The sequence below is a fragment of the Scyliorhinus torazame genome, chromosome 1 (genome assembly GCF_047496885.1).
Source record: "Scyliorhinus torazame isolate Kashiwa2021f chromosome 1, sScyTor2.1, whole genome shotgun sequence".
In the NCBI taxonomy this organism is placed as follows: Eukaryota; Metazoa; Chordata; class Chondrichthyes; order Carcharhiniformes; family Scyliorhinidae; genus Scyliorhinus; species Scyliorhinus torazame.
Window position 1 is genome coordinate 216,055,671 of NC_092707.1, and position 20,385 is coordinate 216,076,055.

The following is a 20,385-nucleotide window of genomic DNA, read 5'->3' on the forward strand; positions in this document are numbered from 1 at the left end:
ATTCACCAGTGCCACCAACCTCACCTTTAATTCCCCTGTCACTATCATATACCCCTTGGTTCGCCACCGCCTTCTCCAACTGAAAAGTCACTCACTTGCCCACCAATGCCACTATCCCCCGAGCCCTTCTATCGAACCCCGAGTGGGAAAACCTGACTCACCCAACCCTTACTGAGTTTTATCTGATGCTTCACCCTCAGATGGGTCTCCTGCAACACCACGTTGGCCTTTAAGCTCTAAGTGTATACACACCCTCAATCTCTTCACCGGCCCCCCCCAATCCCCTCACTTGCATGTCACTATTTTGGCCGGGGGTTTCTCACCTCTCCTATCCGCCTTCATCATCGGCCCGGTCGCAGCCCTTCGGGCCTGACCTGCCTCATCCCTTTGTTATGGTTGAACACCCCACCCCCCCATCCACTTTCTCTTGAAAACACCTATGATTCTATGAACACCTCTCCCAGTATTGATCCCATTCCCCCCCCCCACCTTTCACACCTCCCCGGCCCATTGAAAACAGTTTGACCAGGTTCCAATGACTCCGGCCTCTCTCCCCACCACCCTCCCGTTCACTCGCCAACCTTTGTTTGCTAATGTGGAGGCCCCTGTTCATGCCCCCCTCTTCCCAAGCTCCTCCCCCATCACCCAGTCCCTGAAAACAAAGACCAACAAAGCCAGTGCAAAAATCGCACCCTGGAAAACCGCCATAACCCAAAGCCCAATATAATTAGAACCAACTGTAGACTATAACAAAGGTAAACTACTCTTTCCCATTCAACCGACCAAAAAACCCAGCTGTTCTCCCCCACAAATACAGGAAAAAGAAACAAGCTAAAACAAGAGATAAAGGCCCCAACCCTCAGTCCAAGTCCCAATCCCAGTCCCCAACCCTCAGTCCAAGTCCCAATCTCATTCCCCAATTCTCAGTCCAAGTCCCAATCTCATTCCCCAATTCTCAGTCCAAGTCCCAATCCCATTCCCCAACCCTCAGTCCAAGTCCCAATCCCAATCCCCACCCCTCAGTCCAAGTCCCAATCCCAGTGTCTTCGACATTGCTGCCACCGGGGCAATCACTTTCTCCACCCTCTCCTTCAGCATAGCCATCCTCTCCTTTCGCAGCACCTCCATGTGCTTAGCGAACTGCCTCTCGAATTCTACACCCATCAATTTGGTCAGAGTTTCCACTGTGAGGGGAGCAGCCCCACCCAACGATCCAGCCTCTGCCATCTTTCCTGCTGTCGAGCTGATCCGTTCACTTCTGCTCGCCTCCTTCTTCCCAGTGGCTTTCATCTGGGCCTTAGGCATTCTCCACCTTCCTTATGTTTTCTGCACCAGCCTGTTCAAAAACGGCCCCTGAAACCAGGTATTAAAATTCAAAAACGAGGGACTCGAGCAGGAGCTACCCAATGTGCGACTTCCACCTACATGCCGCCACCGGATGTCTTTCCTGACCATCCTAATCTCCACTCTCCACTCATCCACTATCAATACTCAACATTTAACTTCCTGATCTCTTCTCTCCCTGTACAATTCAGGTTGTAGTTCTTTTCTCTCTACTCCTCCTTGCGCTTATTTGGCTCAAAGCCGCAATTTTAGTCTCTACATTTCGCTTTATTTTGGTCCCAAGGTTGCTCATCACTTCATGGTGTTGCCCTGTTTTTGATCCCAACAGCATCGCCAATACTGTTGGTATCTTTATTTATCTTGGTGAACCACATGTCTTTCCCTTTTATTGATAAAATGACCACACAACCAGTTAGTTAGTTCAAAAGATGGTTTATTTACATAAGAGTTATCTCAACATGCAAACACAATATCTACTACGAGTTAAACTACACCTATCAGCTACAATAACCTATACTTAACTTCCGGGCGACCGGCACTGTGCAAATGGATAAAGGCCTTTATCTGGATTTCACTTGGCTGGTTCGAAGAAAGTGGCTCTGTCTCTGCTGGGCGCATCCGTCAGGTAGCGATCGTTGGTCTTGAATTGGCTGGCTGTTCCTGCTGCAATTGGGTTGGCACAGGCCGGATCCAAAAGAGACAGAACTTTTATCGTTTATATCTTTTATCTTTTTTTGCTCTCTTTTATCCCCCTGGGATTTCGCGCTCTTTGGGGCGGTCCTTAACCTTGGACCCAATAGTTCGACAGGGCTCTGATCACTGCCTTCGATTTCGGTCAATAAAGGGGCGGGTGCCTTGGTAGCTGGACGGGTCCTTAGCGGTCATTGACCTTGGCAGTTGTGCTTTCTGAGTAAGGGGAGTGGCGCCGATCAGTCTGAGGCTGTACCGGTTGCTTGATTGGAGTTCTATTGTCCTGGGAAAATGGGCCATTCAAATGCAAACGAGCGGGGGTTTTGGTCAGGTCTGGTTACCTGTGTTTTAGATACACATAGACTGTGTATCTGTCCGAGTCCTGGGTTGGCCATAATTCCCATGGTCCTTTGCAGGTGGCCATCTTAGATGGCTACAATGGTCCCTGCGTGTAGTTATTGGTGATGAACAATCAGTACAGGCAGTCATCGACTTTACAACGCTCAAGTTCTGATGAATAGTACTCTCAACGTTTAAAAATTAACGTCCCATTTTGACTTTCCAATGCTGGCTTCAACCTCATTCACATGTGTGCATTGGTGTTTTGTGCCACCCATCTATATGACTAGACAGGTCAAATTGTCTCTCTTAGGTTGGAAACGGTGTTTTATTCTGTAAATTGATTTTTGCTTAACTGTCATGATTTTAATGCATTTATTCGCTTATGTTGCATTTAATATGCACTCAGACTCCAGAAACGTTCAAGGTTAAACATGAAACTGTGATTGATTTATGGCTTTATTATATCCACCACATTAATCGAGGAACTTGTGCTAAGTCATGCAGACAATGATTTGACAGTGTGAGAGTTGAGAGCATTTAACACCGTCGGGTGACACATGAGCAATCTCTGACCTTTATTCAGGAACCAATCCCCTATTTATATCATTGCTCCGATAGGCAAATCGGTTCCAACTTCCGACTTTTCAATTTGTAATGTGGTTTTCAGGAACCAATTAGATATAAGTCCTGTATTAATCATTCTAGCTCTAATCCTTTAATTTTTATTTCTTAGCTCCTGCCTGGCTTTCCTAGGCGTATTTTTAATTGCAAAGAGTAAGAAGAAGATGACATTTGAACCGTACGCCATGATCGATGTAATTCCAGGTTAGTGATGGTGAAAATGGAACAAGAGAGTGTGTGAGAATTAGGTGGAGGAGGAATGAGCCCGGCCAGGTGGTAGATGTTTCAGTAGGGGAGCATTTCGGTAACAGTGACCACAATTCAGTAAGTTTTAAAGTACTGGTGGACAAGGATAAGAGTGGTCCTAGGATGAATGTGCTAAATTGGGGGAAAGCTAATTATAACAATATTAGGCGGGAACTGAAGAACATAGATTGGGGGCGGATGTTTGAGGGCAAATCAACATCTGACATGTGGGAGGCTTTCAAGTGTCAGTTGAAAGGAATTCAGGACCGGCATGTTCCTGTGAGGAAGAAGGATAAATACGGCAATTTTCGGGAACGTTGGATAACGAGAGATATTGTAGGCCTCGTCAAAAAGAAAAAGGAGGCATTTGTCAGGGCTAAAAGGCTGGGAACAGACGAAGCCTGCGTGGAATATAAGGAAAGTAGGAAGGAACTTAAGCAAGGAGTCAGGAGGGCTAGAAGGGTCACGAAAAGTCATGGGCAAATAGGGTTAAGGAAAATCCCAAGGCTTTTTACACGTACATAAAAAGTAAGAGGGTAGCCGGGGAAAGGGTTGGCCCACTGAAGGATAGGCAAGGGAATCTATGTGTGGAGCCAGAGGAAATGGGCGAGGTACTAAATGAATACTTTGCATCAGTATTCACCAAAGAGAAGAAATTGGTAGATGTTGAGTATGGAGAAGGGTGTGTAGATAGCCTGGGTCACATTGAGATCCAAAAAGACGAGGTGTTGGGTGTCTTAAAAAATATTAAGGTAGATAAGTCCCCAGGGCCTGATGGGATTTACCCCAGAATACTGAAGGAGGCTGGAGAGGAAATTGCTGAGGCCTTGACAGAAATCTTTGGATCTTCACTGTCTTCAGGGGATATCCCGGAGGACTGGAGAATAGCCAATGTTGTTCCTCTGTTTAAGAAGTGTAGCAAGGATAATCCAGGGAACTACAGGCCGGTGAGCCTTACTTCAGTGGTAGGGAAATTACTGGAGAGAATTCTTCGAGACAGGATCTACTCCCATTTGGAAGCAAATGGACGTATTAGTGAGAGGCAGCATGGTTTTGTGAAGGGGAGGTCGTGTCTCACTAACGTGATAGAGTTTTTCGAGGAGGTCACTAAGATGATTGATGCAGGTAGGGCAGTGGATGTTGTCTATATGGACTTCAGTAAGGCCTTTGACAAGGTCCCTCATGGTAGACTAGTACAAAAGGTGAAGTCACACGGGATCAGGGGTGAGCTGGCAAGGTGGATACAGAACTGGCTAGGTCATAGAAGGCAGAGAGTAGCAATGGAAGGATGCTTTTCTAATTGGAGGGCTGTGACCAGTGGTGTTCCACAGGGATCAGTGCTGGGACCTTTGCTGTTTGTAGTATATATAAATTATTTGGAGGAAAATGTAACTGGTCTGATTAGTAAGTTTGCAGACGACACAAAGGTTGGTGGAATTGCGGATAGCGATGAGGACTGTCGGAGGATACAGCAGGATTTAGATTGTTTGGAGACTTGGGCGGAGAGATGGCAGATGGAGTTTAATCCGGACAAATGTGAGGTAATGCATTTTGGAAGGTCTAATGCAGGTAGGGAATATACAGTGAATGGTAGAACCCTCAAGAGTATTGAAAGTCAAAGAGATCTAGGAGTACAGGTCCACATGTCATTGAAAGGGGCAACACAGGTGGAGAAGGTAGTCAAGAAGGCAAATGGCATGCTTGCCTTCATTGGCCGGGGCATTGAGTATAAGAATTGGCAAGTCATGTTGCAGCTGTATAGAACCTTAGTTAGGCCACACTTGGAGTATAGTGTTCAATTCTGGTTGCCACACTACCAGAAGGTTGTGGAGGCTTTAGAACATAGAACAATACAGCGCAGTACAGGCCCTTCGGCCCACGATGTTGCACCAAAACAAAAGCCATCTAACCTACACTATGCCATTATCATCCATATGTTTATCCAATAAACTTTTAAATGCCCTCAATGTTGGCGAGTTCACTACTGTAGCAGGTAGGGCATTCCACGGCCTCACTACTCTTTGCGTAAAGAACCTACCTCTGACCTCTGTCCTATATCTATTACCCCTCAGTTTAAAGCTATGTCCCCTCGTGCCAGCCATTTCCATCCGCGGGAGAAGGCTCTCACTGTCCACCCTATCCAACCCCCTGATCATTTTGTATGCCTCTATTAAGTCTCCTCTTAACCTTCTTCTCTCCAACGAAAACAACCTCAAGTCCATCAGCCTTTCCTCATAAGATTTTCCCTCCATACCAGGCAACATCCTGGTAAATCTCTGTACCCGCTCCAAAGCCTCCACGTCCTTCCTATAATGCGGTGACCAGAACTGTACGCAATACTCCAAATGTGGCCGTACCAGAGTTCTGTACAGCTGCAACATGACCTCCCGACTCCGGATCTTAATCCCTCTACCAATAAAGGCCAACACTCCATAGGCCTTCTTCACAACCCTATCAACCTGGGTGGCAACTTTCAGGGATCTATGTACAGGGACACCTAGATCCCTCTGCTCATCCACACTTTCAAGAACTTTACCATTAGCCAAATATTCCGCATTCCTGTTATTCCTTCCAAAGTGAATCACCTCACACTTCTCTACATTAAACTCCATTTGCCACCTCTCAGCCCAGCTCTGCAGCTTATCTATATCCCTCTGTAACCTGCTACATCCTTCCACACTATCGACAACACCACCGACTTTAGTATCGTCTGCAAATTTACTCACCCACCCTTCTGCGCCTTCCTCTAGGTCATTGATAAAAATGACAAACAGCAACGGCCCCAGAACAGATCCTTGTGGTACTCCACTTGTGACTGTACTCCATTCTGAACATTTCCCATCAACCACCACCCTCTGTCTTCTTTCAGCTAGCCAATTTCTGATCCACATCTCTAAATCACCCTCAATCCCCAGCCTCCGTATTTTCTGCAATAGCCTACCGTGGGGAACCTTATCAAACGCTTTGCTGAAATCCATATACACCACATCAACTGCTCTACCCTCGTCTACCTGTTCAGTCACCTTCTCAAAGAACTCAATAAGGTTTGTGAGGCATGACCTATCCTTCACAAAGCCATGCTGAATATCCCTGATCATATTATTCCTATCTAGATGATTATAAATCTTGTCTCTTATAATCCCCTCCAAGACTTTACCCACTACAGACGTGAGGCTTACCGGTCTATAGTTGCCGGAGTTGTCTCTGCTCCCCTTTTTGAACAAAGGGACCACATTTGCTGTCCTCCAGTCCTCTGGCACTATTCCTGTAGCCAATGATGACATAAAAATCAAAGCCAAAGGTCCAGCAATCTCTTCCCTGGCCTCCCAGAGAATCCTAGGATAAATCCCATCAGGTCCCGGGGACTTATCTATTTTAAGCCTGTCCAGAATTGCCAACACCTCTTCCCTATGTACCTCAATGCCATCTATTCTATTAGCCTGGGGCTCAGCATTCTCCTCCACGACATTATCTTTTTCCTGAGTGAATACTGACGAAAAATATTCATTTAGTATCTCGCCTATCTCTTCAGACTCCACACACAATTTCCCATCCCTGTCCTTGACTGGTCCTACTCTTTCCCTAGTCATTCGCTTATTCCTGACATACCTATAGAAAGCTTTTGGGTTTTCCTTGATCCTTCCTGCCAAATACTTCTCATGTCCCCTCCTTGCTCGTCTTAGCTCTCTCTTTAAATCCTTCCTCGCTACCTTGTAACTATCCATCGCCCCAACTGAAACTTCACACCTCATCTTCACATAGGCCTCCTTCTTCCTCTTAACAAGAGATTCCACTTCCTTGGTAAACCACGGTTCCCTCGCTCGACGCCTTCCTCCCTGCCTGACCGGTACATACTTATCAAGAACACGCAGTAGCTGATCCTTGAACAAGCCCCACTTATCCAGTGTGCCCAACACTTGCAGCCTACTTCCCCACATTATCCCACCCAAGTCACGTCTAATGGCATCATAATTGCCCTTCCCCCAGCTATAACTCTTGCCCTGCGGTGTATACTTATCCCTTTCCATCATTAACGTAAACATCACCGAATTGTGGTCACTGTCCCCAAAGTGCTCTCCTACCTCCAAATCCAACACCTGGCCTGGTTCATTACCCAAAACCAAATCCAATGTGGCCTCGCCTCTTGTTGGCCTGTCAACATATTGTGTCAGGAAACCCTCCTGCACACACTGTACAAAAAACGACCCATCTAATGTACTCGAACTATATCTTTTCCAGTCAATATTTGGAAAGTTAAAGTCTCCCATAATAACTACCCTGTTACTTTCGCTCTTATCCAGAATCATCTTCGCCATCCTTTCCTCTACATCCCTAGAACTATTAGGAGGCCTATAAAAAACTCCCAACAGGGTGACCTCTCCTTTCCTGTTTCTAACTTCAGCCCATACTACCTCGGAAGAAGAGTCCCCATCTAGCATCCTCTCCGCCACCGTAATACTGCTCTTGACTAGCAGCGCCACACCTCCCCCTCTTTTGCCTCCTTCTCTGAGCTTACTAAAACACCTAAACCCCGGAACCTGCAACATCCATTCCTGTCCCTGCTCTATCCATGTCTCCGAAATGGCCACAACATCGAAGTCCCAGGTACCAACCCATGCTGCCAGTTCCCCTACCTTGTTTCGTATACTCCTGGCATTGAAGTAGACACACTTCAAACCACCTACCTGAACACTGGCCCCCTCCTGCGACGTCAAATCTGAGCTCCTGACCTCTATACTCTCATTCTCCCGTACCCTAAAACTACAATCCAGGTTCCCATGCCCCTGCTGCATTAGTTTAAACCCCCCCAAAGAGCACTAACAAATCTCCCCCCCAGGATATTTGTGCCCCTCAGGTTCAGATGTAGACCATCCTGTCTGTAGAGGTCCCACCTTCCCCAGAAAGAGCCCCAGTTATCCAGAAATCTGAATCCCTCACGCCTGCACCATCCCTGTAGCCACGTGTTTAAATGCTCTCTCTCCCTATTCCTCATCTCACTATCACGTGGCACGGGCAACAACCCAGAGATAACAACTCTGTTTGTTCTAGTTCTGAGCTTCCATCCTAGCTCCCTGAAAGCCTGCCTGACATCCTTGTCCCCTTTCCTACCTATGTCGTTATTGCCAATGTGGACCACGACTTGGGGCTGCTCCCCCTCCCCCCTAAGGACCCGGAAAACACGATCCGAGGCATCACGTACCCTTGCACCTGGGAGGCAACATACCAAACGTGAGTCTCTCACGCTCCCACAAAATCTCCTATCTGTGCCCCTGACTATCGAGTCCCCAATTACTAATGCTCTGCTCCTCTCCCCCCTTCCTTTCTGAGCAACAGGGACAGACTCCGTGCCAGAGGCCCGTACCCCATGGCTTACCCCTGGTAAGCCCCCCCCCCCCCCCCCCCCCCCCCCCCACACAAGTATCCAAAGCGGTATACTTGTTTCTCAGGGGAACGACCGCAGGGGATCCATGCACTGACTGCTTTTTCCCAGTCCCTCTTACAGTTACCCACCTATCTCCAATCTTTGGTGTAACTAATTCCCTGAAGCTGCTATCTATGACCCCTTCTGCCTCCCGAATGATCCGAAGTTCTTCCAACTCCAGCTCCAGTTCCCTAACTCGGTCTTGGAGGAACTGGAGATGGCAGCACTTCCTGCAGGTAAAATCAGCAGGGACACTAACTGCATCCCTCACCTCAAACATCCAGCAGGAGGAACATTGCACTCCCTTCCCTGCCATTCCTCTAACCTTCTACCAAGATCTGGCTAACAACTAAATTAAATTAAATTAAAGTTAAGAGAGGGTGCAGAAGAGATTTACCAAAATGTTGCCTGGTATGGAGGGCATTCGCTGTGAGGAGCGGTTGAATAAACTCGGTTTGTTCTCACTGGAACAAAGGAGGTTGAGGGGAGATCTGATAGAGGTCTACAAAATTATGAGGGGCATAGACAGAGTGGATAGTCAGAGGCTTTTCCCCAGGGTAGAGGGGTCAATTACTAGGGGGCATAGGTTTAAGGTGAGAGGGGCAAGGTTTAGAGTAGATGTACGAGGCAAGTTTTTTACGCAGAGGGTAGTGGGTGCCTGGAACTCGCTACCGGAGGAGATGGTGGAAGCAGGGACGATAGTGACATTTAAGGGGCATCTTGACAAATACATGACTAGGATGGGAATAGAGGGATACGGACCCAGGAAGTGTAGAAGATTGTAGTTTAATCGGGCAGCATGGTCGGCATGGGCTTGGAGGGCCGAAGGGCCTGTTCCTGTGCTGTACATTTCTTTGTTCTTTGTTCTTTGATCGGAGAGGGCTGTGCATATGCAAGTCCAGGTCGTTAATAACCATCATAAAAAACAGTGCGGTTGTGGGAGAGTGGAGGAGAAATATCTCAATATACTTTCCTCCAGCCTGTAAAACATGTGGTCATTACATTTCTCTGCTTTCTGTCTCTTTACCAATTTAATTTCTGTGCTGCACTGTCCCTTTAATTCAGAGAATCCTGATAGTGCAGAAGGAAACTATTTGTTCCATTGACTCTGCACCGACCTTCCGTTGAGCACTCCATTCAGGCCCATACCCCCGCCTTATCCTTGCAAACCCGCACATTAATCATGGCCAGTCCACCTAACCTGCACATCTTTGGACTGTCGGAGGAAACAGGAGCACCCGGAGAAAACCCACCAGACATGGGGAGAAAGTGCAAACTCCACACAGTCACCCAAGGCCGGAATTGAACCCGAGACCCTGACGTTGTGAGACAGGGTTTAATTTATAATCTGTCTATTATGAGCCAGCACGATGGCACAATGGGTAGCATTACTGCCTCATAGCGCCAGGGAGTTTTACAGAGCATCAGCTAACAATGTCCAACTCTACCTCGCTGCCATCTCTCTCGGCCCCTCCACTGTCAAAATTTGTATGGAATACATTAGCTATGAGGAGAGGTTGGATAAACGTGGTTTGTTATCACTGGAAAGACGGAGGTTGAGGGTCGACCTGATTTAAAGAAGTCTACAAAATTATGAGGGGCATGGACAGAGTGGATAGTCAGAAGCCTTTTCCCAGGGTGGAAGAGTCAATTACTAGGGGACATAGGTTTAAGGTGCGAGGGAAAATGTTTAGAGGAGATGTGCGAGGTAAATCTTTTATACAGAGGGTAGTGGGTGCCTGGAACTCGCTGCCGGGGGAGGTGGTGGAAGCAGGTATGATAGTGACGTTTAAGGGGCATCTTGACAAATACATGAATAGGATGGGAATAGAGGGATACAGATCCCGGAAGTGTTAGAAGGTTTTAGGTTAAGTCTAAGCAACGTTTAATTGGGGCAGCATGGTGGCACAGTGGTTAGCACTTGCTTCACAGCACCTGGGTCCCAGGTTCGATACCTGGCTTGAGTCACTGTCTGTGCATAGTCTGCACATTCTCCCCGTGTCTACTTTGATTTCCTCCGGGTGCTCCGGTTTCCTCCCACAAGTCCCAAAAGAAATGCTGTTAGGTAATTTGGACATTCTGAATTCTCTCTGTGTACCCAAACAGGCGCAGTAGTGTGGCGACTAGGGGATTTTCACAGACTGATAATAATTATTATTGTTACTCTCCAGAGTTTAGAAGAATGAGAGGAGATCAAATTGAGGTATGCAAGATGCTAAAAGGTATGGATAAAGTAGACGTGGAACAGATGCTTCCTCTTGTGGGGCGTTCCAGAATGCGAGGGCATAGTCTTCGAATAAGAAGTAGCAAATTTAAAACTGAGTTGAGGAGAAACCACTTCTCCCAAAGGGTTTTGAATCTGTGAAATTCGCTACCCCAGAGTGCGGTGGATGCTGGGATAGTGAGTAAATTTAAGGAGGAGTTAGACAGATTTTTAATTGGGTATGGGTTGAAGGGTTATGGAGAAAGGGCAGGACGGTGAAGTTAAAGCCAGGAAAAGATCAGCCATAATCAAATGGCGGAGCAGACATGATGGGCCAAATGGCCTAATTCTGTTCCTATAACTTGTGAATTTATGAACTTTACATTATAACTATTCCAGTCCATATTAGGATAACTGAATCATAGAATCTCAAAGGGCAGAAGGAGGCCATTCGGCCCATCGCGTCTGCACCGACTCTCCGAAAGACCACCCTACCTAGGCCCCATCCCACCTTATCCATGTAACCTCATCGAACTTTTGGACACTTGGGGCAATTTAGCATGGCTGATTCACCTAATCCGCACATCTTTGGACTGTGGGAGGAAACCGGAGGATCTGGAGGAAACCCTCACAGACACGGTGAGAACAGGTACTCCACACAGACAGTAACCCGAGGTCAGAATTGACGCTGTTCCACCTTGCCACACCCTTTTTAACAGTACTTGATCTGTTCCTCCTACTCCTTTCCATTTGACAGTTTATGGTATAACATCTCTTCTGCCCCTGAAAGCGAATTATAAACAGATTCTTGTGTTTGAACCCTCAAGGGATAATCCTTTCTAGTGCTGTAACATTATCTTTGATCAATACTAGGGCAGCACGGTAGTGCAGTGGGTTAGCCCTGCTGCCTCACGGCACCGAGGTACCAGGTTCGGTCCCAGCTCTGGGTCACTGTCCATGTGGAGTTTGCCCATTCTCCCCGTGTTTGCGTGGGATTCACCCCCACAACCCAAAAGCTGTGCAGGCTAGGTGGATTGGCCATACTAAATTGCCCCTTAATTGGAAAAAAAGAATTGGATACTCTAAATTTATTTAAAAAAATATTTGATCAGGACTGAGATCCACACCATTACTTGCACCACCCTTTTCTTTTACTGTGCGGGAATACATTGTGGTGTATTAAGTTCCTATTACTGCCGCTGTGTGAGCGAGGTCTCCACTATTGCCACTATCATAATGTAATGTGGCAACTTGTATGCACCAATCTATTTACCATGTACTCCAAACCAACAATAGTCCACTTAACACTGCTTGCCCTCTCTGATCTTTCCTATTAGTCAGGATGCTCTTACCACTATCGTGTGACCGTGGACCCAGCAGGTCTTTTCCTGAATCTCAATTTTGAATGTCTGTATTTCTGCTCTTTTACAATTTAGTGCAAGTTGTTTCTCTTCCAACATTTCATTCTGGTTCTCTGTCCCTTGTGGAATTAGTTTAAACCCCCTTCAGGCCCAGAGTACTAATTGATCATCCTGTGAGGACATTGGTTCCAGTTCTGATGAAGTGCAGCCTATTCACCCAAGATGAGTCCCAACTGCTATAATTCAGAGATGATGAACTTTTGAGTTCCTGCTCTTTAACTGGAGCTTTTGTTGAAACTCTGCCTTTTCCTTCTCATGTGAACCAGGAATTCTAGCTGTTCCCCTGTCCCCCTTGAAATGTTCTGCAGCCTCTGTGATGTCCTTGGCCTTGGCATTAGGGAGGCAACATATCCTCTGGGATTCTCAAACATTATTCCTCCCTCTAACTGTTGAATTTTCTTATGACTACTGCATTTCTCCTTTTCATCCATTAACCCTACAGTATTGCATGTGTGATGTAGATTACACTCCCCCAAGACCTTGTCACTCTCACTGGTATTCAGTGCTGAAACTGGTTTGAGATTGCTATATGCCCAGAGGATTTCTGTACTATATGCCTCTCTTCTACCCTGCCAAATGGCCACTTACCCGCGATTCTCCTGGACTCTGTAGCTGTAGAGTTACCGCCTCCTGACACCTGTGCTTCAAGGAATTCTCACCTCCCACAAGGTTGCAGAGATTCCAGAAACCCTGAGCTTGAGTGGGAGCTGCTGGGAGAGCTTCCTGTAGGCATGGTTACCCAGGTCTTATCAAATGTCTGGAGTGCTCACTTCTCCCAAACATGTTTCACTCCCATAATTTTACTCAAGCTTACGTTTTATTTACTTAAAGTTACTTACATTAGCTTTGTTTCTTATCAGTTGTTACGTAATATTACACTGCAGAACTGATCCACGTCAGGGTTTACACTCAGAATCACAGATTAATACAGTGCAGAAGAGGCACTTGGGCCGATTTCAGTCTGCGCCGATGCATTAAAAACACTTGACCTGCCTAATCCCGTTTGCCAGCACTTGGTCCATAGCCTTGAATGTTTTGACGTGCCAAGTGCTCATCCAGGTACTTTTTAAAGGATGTGAACTAACCCGCCTCTACCACCCTCCAGACCATCACCATCCTTTGGGTAAAAAAAATGTTTTCCTCAGATTCCACCCTAAACCTCCTGCCCCTCACCTTGAAATTGTGTCCCCTTGTAACTGACCCCTCAACTAAGGGGAACAACGGCTCCCTATCCATCTTTTCCATGCCCCTCATAATCTTGTACACCTCAATCAGATTGCCTCTCAGTCTTCTCTGCTCCAGCGAAAACATCCCAAGCCTATCCAACCTCCCTTCTTAAATGTTTCATCCCAGGCAACATCCTGGTGAATCACCTCTGCACCCCCTCCAGTGGAGTCACATCCTTCCAAAATGTAGCGACCAGAATTGCACACAGTACTCCACATGAACACCTTCCCATCCTCCTTAGCTCACCCCCATCAACATATCTTAATTCTTTCTTCCCTGTTTTAATACAGTTTATTTTCAAATGCACATTTGTTCCTCACCTCACCAACTCCCTGCGGGAGTGAGTTCCATATTCCCACCACTCTCGGGCACAGAGGTTTCTCCTGAATTCTCAATTGGATTTATTAATTATCATTTTATACTTGTGTCCTCTCATTCTGAGCTCCCCAGAAGTGAAAACATCTCTTGAAGACCCCTTTATATAATTTTGATTTTAATTGTCAAGTTGCCTCTCAGCCTTTCCCTTTTTCTGTTCAGCATTCCACCCAGTTCCCTCTCTCCCTCTATCCTTTTATACTTCTTAGGTCTCTCAGCCTTGTCCCTCTTCCTGTCAGCCCAAGTCTCCAAATACGATGCAAAGAAGAAAATGCTGGAAAAACTCAGCTGGTCCTGCAGAATATGTGACGAGAAAAATAGAGTTAACGTTTCACATCCATATTACTTCAGAGCCAAAGAGAGGGAGAAATATGATTAATTATTACTGTATAAGAGGGGGTATAAGAGCAGCAGGAGCAGAGTACAAGATCAGTGATAGGTGGGAGCCAGGAGAGATTGCAATGAAGATGTGTAGGGCACAAGACTGAGGAAGTGTTGATGACAGTGTGAAGAGCTAAAGAACATGTGCCCTGCCTGGGATTGTCTGCTGTCTGTTTCCTCCTACCCTGGGTTTCTACACCTCATTGAGCCCTGGTGGTGATCTAAGGCCTGTCTTTTTTCAGGACTCAGGAGTATATTTGATAAGAACCCGGTGCAGCCAGAGCTGAGCAGTTCCTTGTCCTACGGCACCCTGGAGAATACCACTGATATTCAGCAGGAATCTAACGCACCTCAACCAGACATCGTGTCCAAGCTGCACTGAACTCTGACCTAGACCAGAGAATGTGAAGCTCCCTGCCTGGGACAGTCCTGGTTTCTAGACTCTGCTGGAGCTGCTCTACGTTTCTCTTGGACATTTAAGCTGCTGCACCACCGCAGGATATAACGACTGAGTGAATTAGCACCATACCTCAAACTTCTGTTCTGCTGCAGCTGGGCCTGTTGGAGTAACAGAATAAAATGTACGTGAAATACATATACAATAATGTAGACAGATGACATGAAGGAGATGATATCTCATTCTCAATGTGTCGGGTTACCCAATCTACTCTTGGTCCTCATTCACTCACAAACGTTGTTGTCAAGCTCTTGATTTTGACCAGACCCCTGCATGCAGTGCGATTATTTATTGGAAATGCAAAGCTTCAGTTCATTTAATGATTATGTGTGAAAGAATGGAGTACCAACTTGGTGGGGGTTACTGGAGGAATGGGGGGGGGGTTCCTGTTTTTAATTTTATCCATTGCTAAATGAAGAAGACTATGTGAAATTTCTGTGCAGTTTGATTGCGGATGCAAATAAATCGAAGGACTTGCAGGTAATCCCATTTGAGGCTAGAAACAGATTCAGGATGGAAAGGTGGGATGGTGGGGCGGAGAAAAAGATTGGGGGACATATACAAAATAGAAACCAGGAGTAAGCCATTATGCCCTTCGAGCCTGCTTTGTCATTTAATATGATCATGGCAGATCCTTGATCTCAATGCCAAATTCCTGCTTTCTCCCCATACCCCTTGATGCCAATAAAATCTTTAAAAATTATCTGTCTCTTTCTTGAATACAGCTAGTGACTTGTCCTCTACAGCCTTAAGAATTCCACAGGTTCAGCACCCTCGGAGTGAAGAAATCTTTCCTCATCTCAGTCCTAAATGGCCAACCCCACATCCCAAAACTGTTAACACCGACTGTCCGAAAGAGCACCCCTACCTAGGCCCACTTCCCCGCCCTATCCTTGTAACCCCACCTAACCTGCATATAATTGACACTAAGAGGCAATTTAGAAGGCCAATCCAGCTAAACTTTTTTAAAAATTTGTTCTTGGGACGTGGGCTTCGCTGGCTGAGCCAGCATTTGTTGCCCATCCCTTGACCTGACCATGACCTGTGTGGCTTGCTAGGCCATTTCAGTGGGGGGCAGTTAAGAGTCTACTGCATCACTGTGTGGGTCTGGAGTCATATGTAGGCCAGAATGAGTTAGGTCGGCAGTGAACCAATGGGTTCTACAGCAATAGGCAATGGTTTCATGGTTATCATTAGACTTTTCATTCCAGATGTCTATTTAATTCAAATTGCACCATCTGCCTTGGTGGGATTCGAACCTGGGACCCCAGAGCTTATCCTGGGTCTCTGGATTACTAGTCCAGTGACAATACCATTACACCATCAACTTCCCAACTGCACATCTTTTGACTGTGGGAGGAAACTGGAGCACTCGACACTGGGAGAACATGCAAACTCCACAGTCTCCCAAGGTTCGGGATGTGGGGTAGGCCATTTAGGACTGAGATGAGGAAAGATTTCTTCTCTCAGAGGGTGCCGAATCTGTGGGATTCTTGAGGCTGTGGTGGACAAGTTACTGGATATATTCACTAGATGTATAGAATCTTACCTGAATCCTTGGTGCAGTGAGGCAGCAGTGCTAACCACGGTTCCAGATTCCCCAAGCATGGAAAACATCCTCCCTGCATCTAATCTATCCAGCCCTGTTAGAATTTTATATGTTTCAATCAGATATTCTCTCATCCTTCTAAATTCCAGTGAATACAGGCCCAGTGGAGCCAATCTCTCCACATAGGACAGTCCCACCAATCCCAGTATCAGCACAGTGAACCTCTGCTGTACTTCCTCCATATTCCTTCTTATGTAGAGAGACCAAAACTGAATGCAGTCCTCTAGGTGTGGTCTCACCAAGGCCCTGTATAACTATTAATGTACTTCTGAACTCTCATCCTCTTACAATGAAGGCCAACATACAATTTACCTTCCTAATTGCTTGCTGCACCTGCCTGTCCATTTTCATTCACTGGTGGACAAGGACATCCAGATCCCTTTGTACATTGACACTTCCCAATATATTACATTTATTGTATTGTATCTGCCATGTGTTTGCCCATTCATTCAACTTGTCTAAATACCTTGAATCCTCCTCACAATTCCACCCAGTTGTGTTGTCAGCAAACTTGGAAATGTTACATTAGGTTCCCTCATCCAGATCATTTATATATATATATATATATATATATATCTCATGAACAGATGGGACCCAAGCACTGATCCCTGTGGTACCCCATTAGTCACGCCTGTCACTTGGAAAAAGATCCATTTCTTCCCACCCTCTGTTTCCTGTCTGTTAACCAATTCTCGATCCATTTCAATCATTATCCCCTATCCCATGCGCTTTAATTTTGCCCACTAATCTCTGATTATGGACCTTATCAAAAGCCTTCTGAAAGTCCAAATACACAAGATCCACTGGTTTCTCCCTTATCCTACTATTTTTTTTCCTCCTCCCCCACCATGATATCAAGGCCGCCTCGGAGAACATGATCTCCGGGTAAGCGTTCTCCAAGGCGGCCTTCAGGACCCGCGACAACGCAGAATCGCCGAGCAGAAACTTATAGCCAAGTTCCGCACACATGAGTGCGGCCTCAACCGGGACCTGGGATTCATGTCGCATTACATTCATCCCCCACCATCTGGCCTGCGAAATCCTACCAACTGTCCTGGCTTGATGCAATTCACACCTCTTTAACCTGGGGTCACCCCATCTCTGGATCTGTAAAGATTTAATCACCTGCTAATGGTCGCATTCCAAGCATTGTTTGGCATCTTTGAATTTGTCTATATATGTGTTTCTGGAACATACCTCTTCATTCACCTGAGGAAGGAGCAGCGCTCCGAAAGCTAGTGACATCGAAACAAACCTGTTGGACTTTAACCTGGTGTTGTAAGACTTCTTACTGTATTCATTATCTTGTAAGTTTCTATTAGATCTCCCCTCAACCTCCTGAACTCCAATGAATATAATCCCAGGATCCTCAGACGTTCATCGTATGTTAGGCCTACCATTCCTGGGATCATCCGTGTGAATCTCCGCTGGACCCGCTCCAGTGCCAGTATGTCCTTCCTGAGGTGTGGGGCCCAAAATTGCTCACAGTATTCTAAATGGGGCCTAACTAATGCTTTATAAAGCTTCAGAAGTACATCCCTGCTTTTATATTCCAAGCCTCTTGAGATAAATGACAACATTGCATTTGCTTTCTTAATTACGGACTCAACCTGCAAGTTTACCTTTAGAGAATCCTGGACTAGGACTCCCAAGTCCCTTTGCACTTCAGCATTATGAATTTTGTCACCGTTTAGAAAATAGTCCATGCCTCTATTCTTTTTTCCAAAGTGCAAGACCTCGCACTTGCCCACGTTGAATTTCATCAGCCATTTCTTGGACCACTCTCCTAAACTGTCTAAATCTTTCTGCAGCCTCCCCACCTCCTCCATACTACCTGCTCCTCCACCTATCTTTGTATCATCGGCAAACTTAGCCAGAATGCCCCCAGTCCCGTCATCTAGATCGTTAATATATAAAGAGAACAGCTGTGGCCCCAACACTGAACCCTGCGGACACCACTCGTCACCGGTTGCCATTCCGAAAAAGAACCTTTTATCCCAACTCTCTGCCTTCTGCCTGACAGCCAATCGTCAGTCCATGTTAGTACCTTGCCTCGAATACCATGGGCCCTTATTTTACTCAGCAGTCTCCCGTGAGGCACTTTTGGAAGTCAAGATAGATAACATCCATTGGCTCTCCTTGGTCTAACCTATTTGTTATCTCTTCAAAGAACTCTTAACAGGTTTGTCAGGCATGACCTCCCCTTACTAAATCCATACTGACTTGTCCTAATCCGACCCTGCACTTCCAAGAATTTAGAAATCTCATCCTTAAAAATGGATTCTAGAATCTTGCCAACAACCGAGGTTAGGCTAATTGGCCTATAATTTTCCATCTTTTTCCTTGTTCCCTTCTTGAACATGGGGGTTACAACAGCGATTTTCCAATCCTCTGGCACTTTTCTGGACTCCAGTGACTTTTGAAAGAGCATAACTAACACCTCCACTATTTCTTCAGCTATCTCCTTTAGAACTCTAGGCCATCTGGGCCCGGAGATTTATCAATTTTTAGAGCTCTTAGATTCTCTAGCACTTTCTCCTTTGTGATGGCTACCATATTCAACTCTGCCCCCTGACTCTCCTGAACTGTTGGGATATTACTCATGTCTTCTACTGTGAAGACTGACGCAAAGTACTTATTTTGTTCCTCAGCTATTTCCTTGTCTCCCATCACTAGATTACCAGCGTCATTTTGGAGTGGCCCAATGTCTACTTTTGCCTCCCGTTTGTTTTTAATGTATTTAAAGAAACTTTTGCTATCATTCCTAATGTTACTGGCTAGCCTACCTTCATAATTGACCCTCTCTTTCCTTATTTCTCTCTTTGTTATCCTCTGTTTGTTTTTGTAGCCTTCCCAATCTTCTGACTTCTCTTTGCCACATTATAGGCTTTCTCTTTTCCTTTGTCAGCCATGGCTGCCTAATCCCCCCCCCCCCCCCCCCCCCCCCCCCGCCCCCCCTGATAACCTTTCTTTTCTTTGGGATGAACCTCTGTACTGTGTCCTCAATTACTCCCAGAAACTCCTGCCATTGCTGTTCTACTGTCTTTCCCACTAGGCTCTGCTCCCAGTCGATTTTCGTCAGTTCCTCCCTCATGCCCCTGTAGTGACCTTTATTTAACTGTAACACCTTTACATCTGATTCTACCTTCTTTCTTTCAAATTGCAGATTGAATTCTACCATATTATGATCACTGCCTCCTAAGTGTTCCCTTACTTTAAGATCTTTAATCAAGTCTGGCTCATTACATAACACTAAGTCGAGACTGGCCTGTCCCCTCGTGGGCTCCATCACAAGCTGTTCCAAAAAGCCCTCCTGTAAACATTCAATGAATTCCCTTTCCTTGGGTCCACTGGCAGCATTATTTACCCAGTCCACCTGCATATTGAAGTCCCCCATGATCACTGTGACCTTGCCTTTCTGACATGCACTTTCTATTTCGTGGTGCATTTTGTGCCCCTGGTCCTGACCACTGTTAGGAGGCCTGTACATAAATCCCATTATGGTTTTTTTGCCTTTGTGGTTCCTCAACTCGACCCACACAGACTCCACATCATCTGACCCTATGTCGTTTAGTGCTATTGATTTAATTTCATTCCTAATTAACAAGGCAACCCCGCCCCCTCTGCCCACCTCTCTGTCTTTTCGATAGGTTGTGAATCCCTGGATGTTTAAATGCCAGTCCTGAACCCCCTGCAACCACGTCTCTGTGATGCCTACCACATCATACCTGCCAGTCACAATCTGGGCCACAAGCTCATCTACCTTGTTCCGTACACTGCGTGCATTTAAATATAGCACCTTTAATTCTCTATTGACCGTCCCTTTTTGTTTTCTTAGTGTGGTGGACCTTGGTTTACTGAGCCTTTCCATACACTGTCATATTTTGTGGGATGGGGACTATCGTAACCTCTCCTGAGTTCTGTCTTTTCATGCTTTTTTGTATTCCTAAGCAGCTACGCTTCCCACTGATTACTTCACCTCTTGGTTCCCTGACTTTCCCTCCCTCCCTCCCTCCCTCCCTCCCTACCCCCCCCCCCCCCCCCCCC

The 20,385-nt window shown here is 46.2% G+C and overlaps 1 protein-coding gene across 2 annotated transcripts in view; it reads left to right on the forward strand.

Annotated features, from left to right (window-relative positions):
- nipal3 (NIPA like domain containing 3) overlaps positions 1-15,432 on the forward strand; it is a 415,839-nt gene extending 400,407 nt beyond the window's left edge. For both annotated transcript variants that reach the window (XM_072502454.1, XM_072502461.1), the window contains exons 10-11: positions 3,110-3,201; positions 14,515-15,432. In XM_072502454.1, the coding sequence (XP_072358555.1) occupies positions 3,110-3,201; positions 14,515-14,654 (232 nt within the window). In that variant the 3' untranslated portion in view covers positions 14,655-15,432. The remainder of the gene's footprint in view (positions 1-3,109; positions 3,202-14,514) is intronic.
- The last annotated feature ends 4,953 nt before the right edge of the window (positions 15,433-20,385 follow it).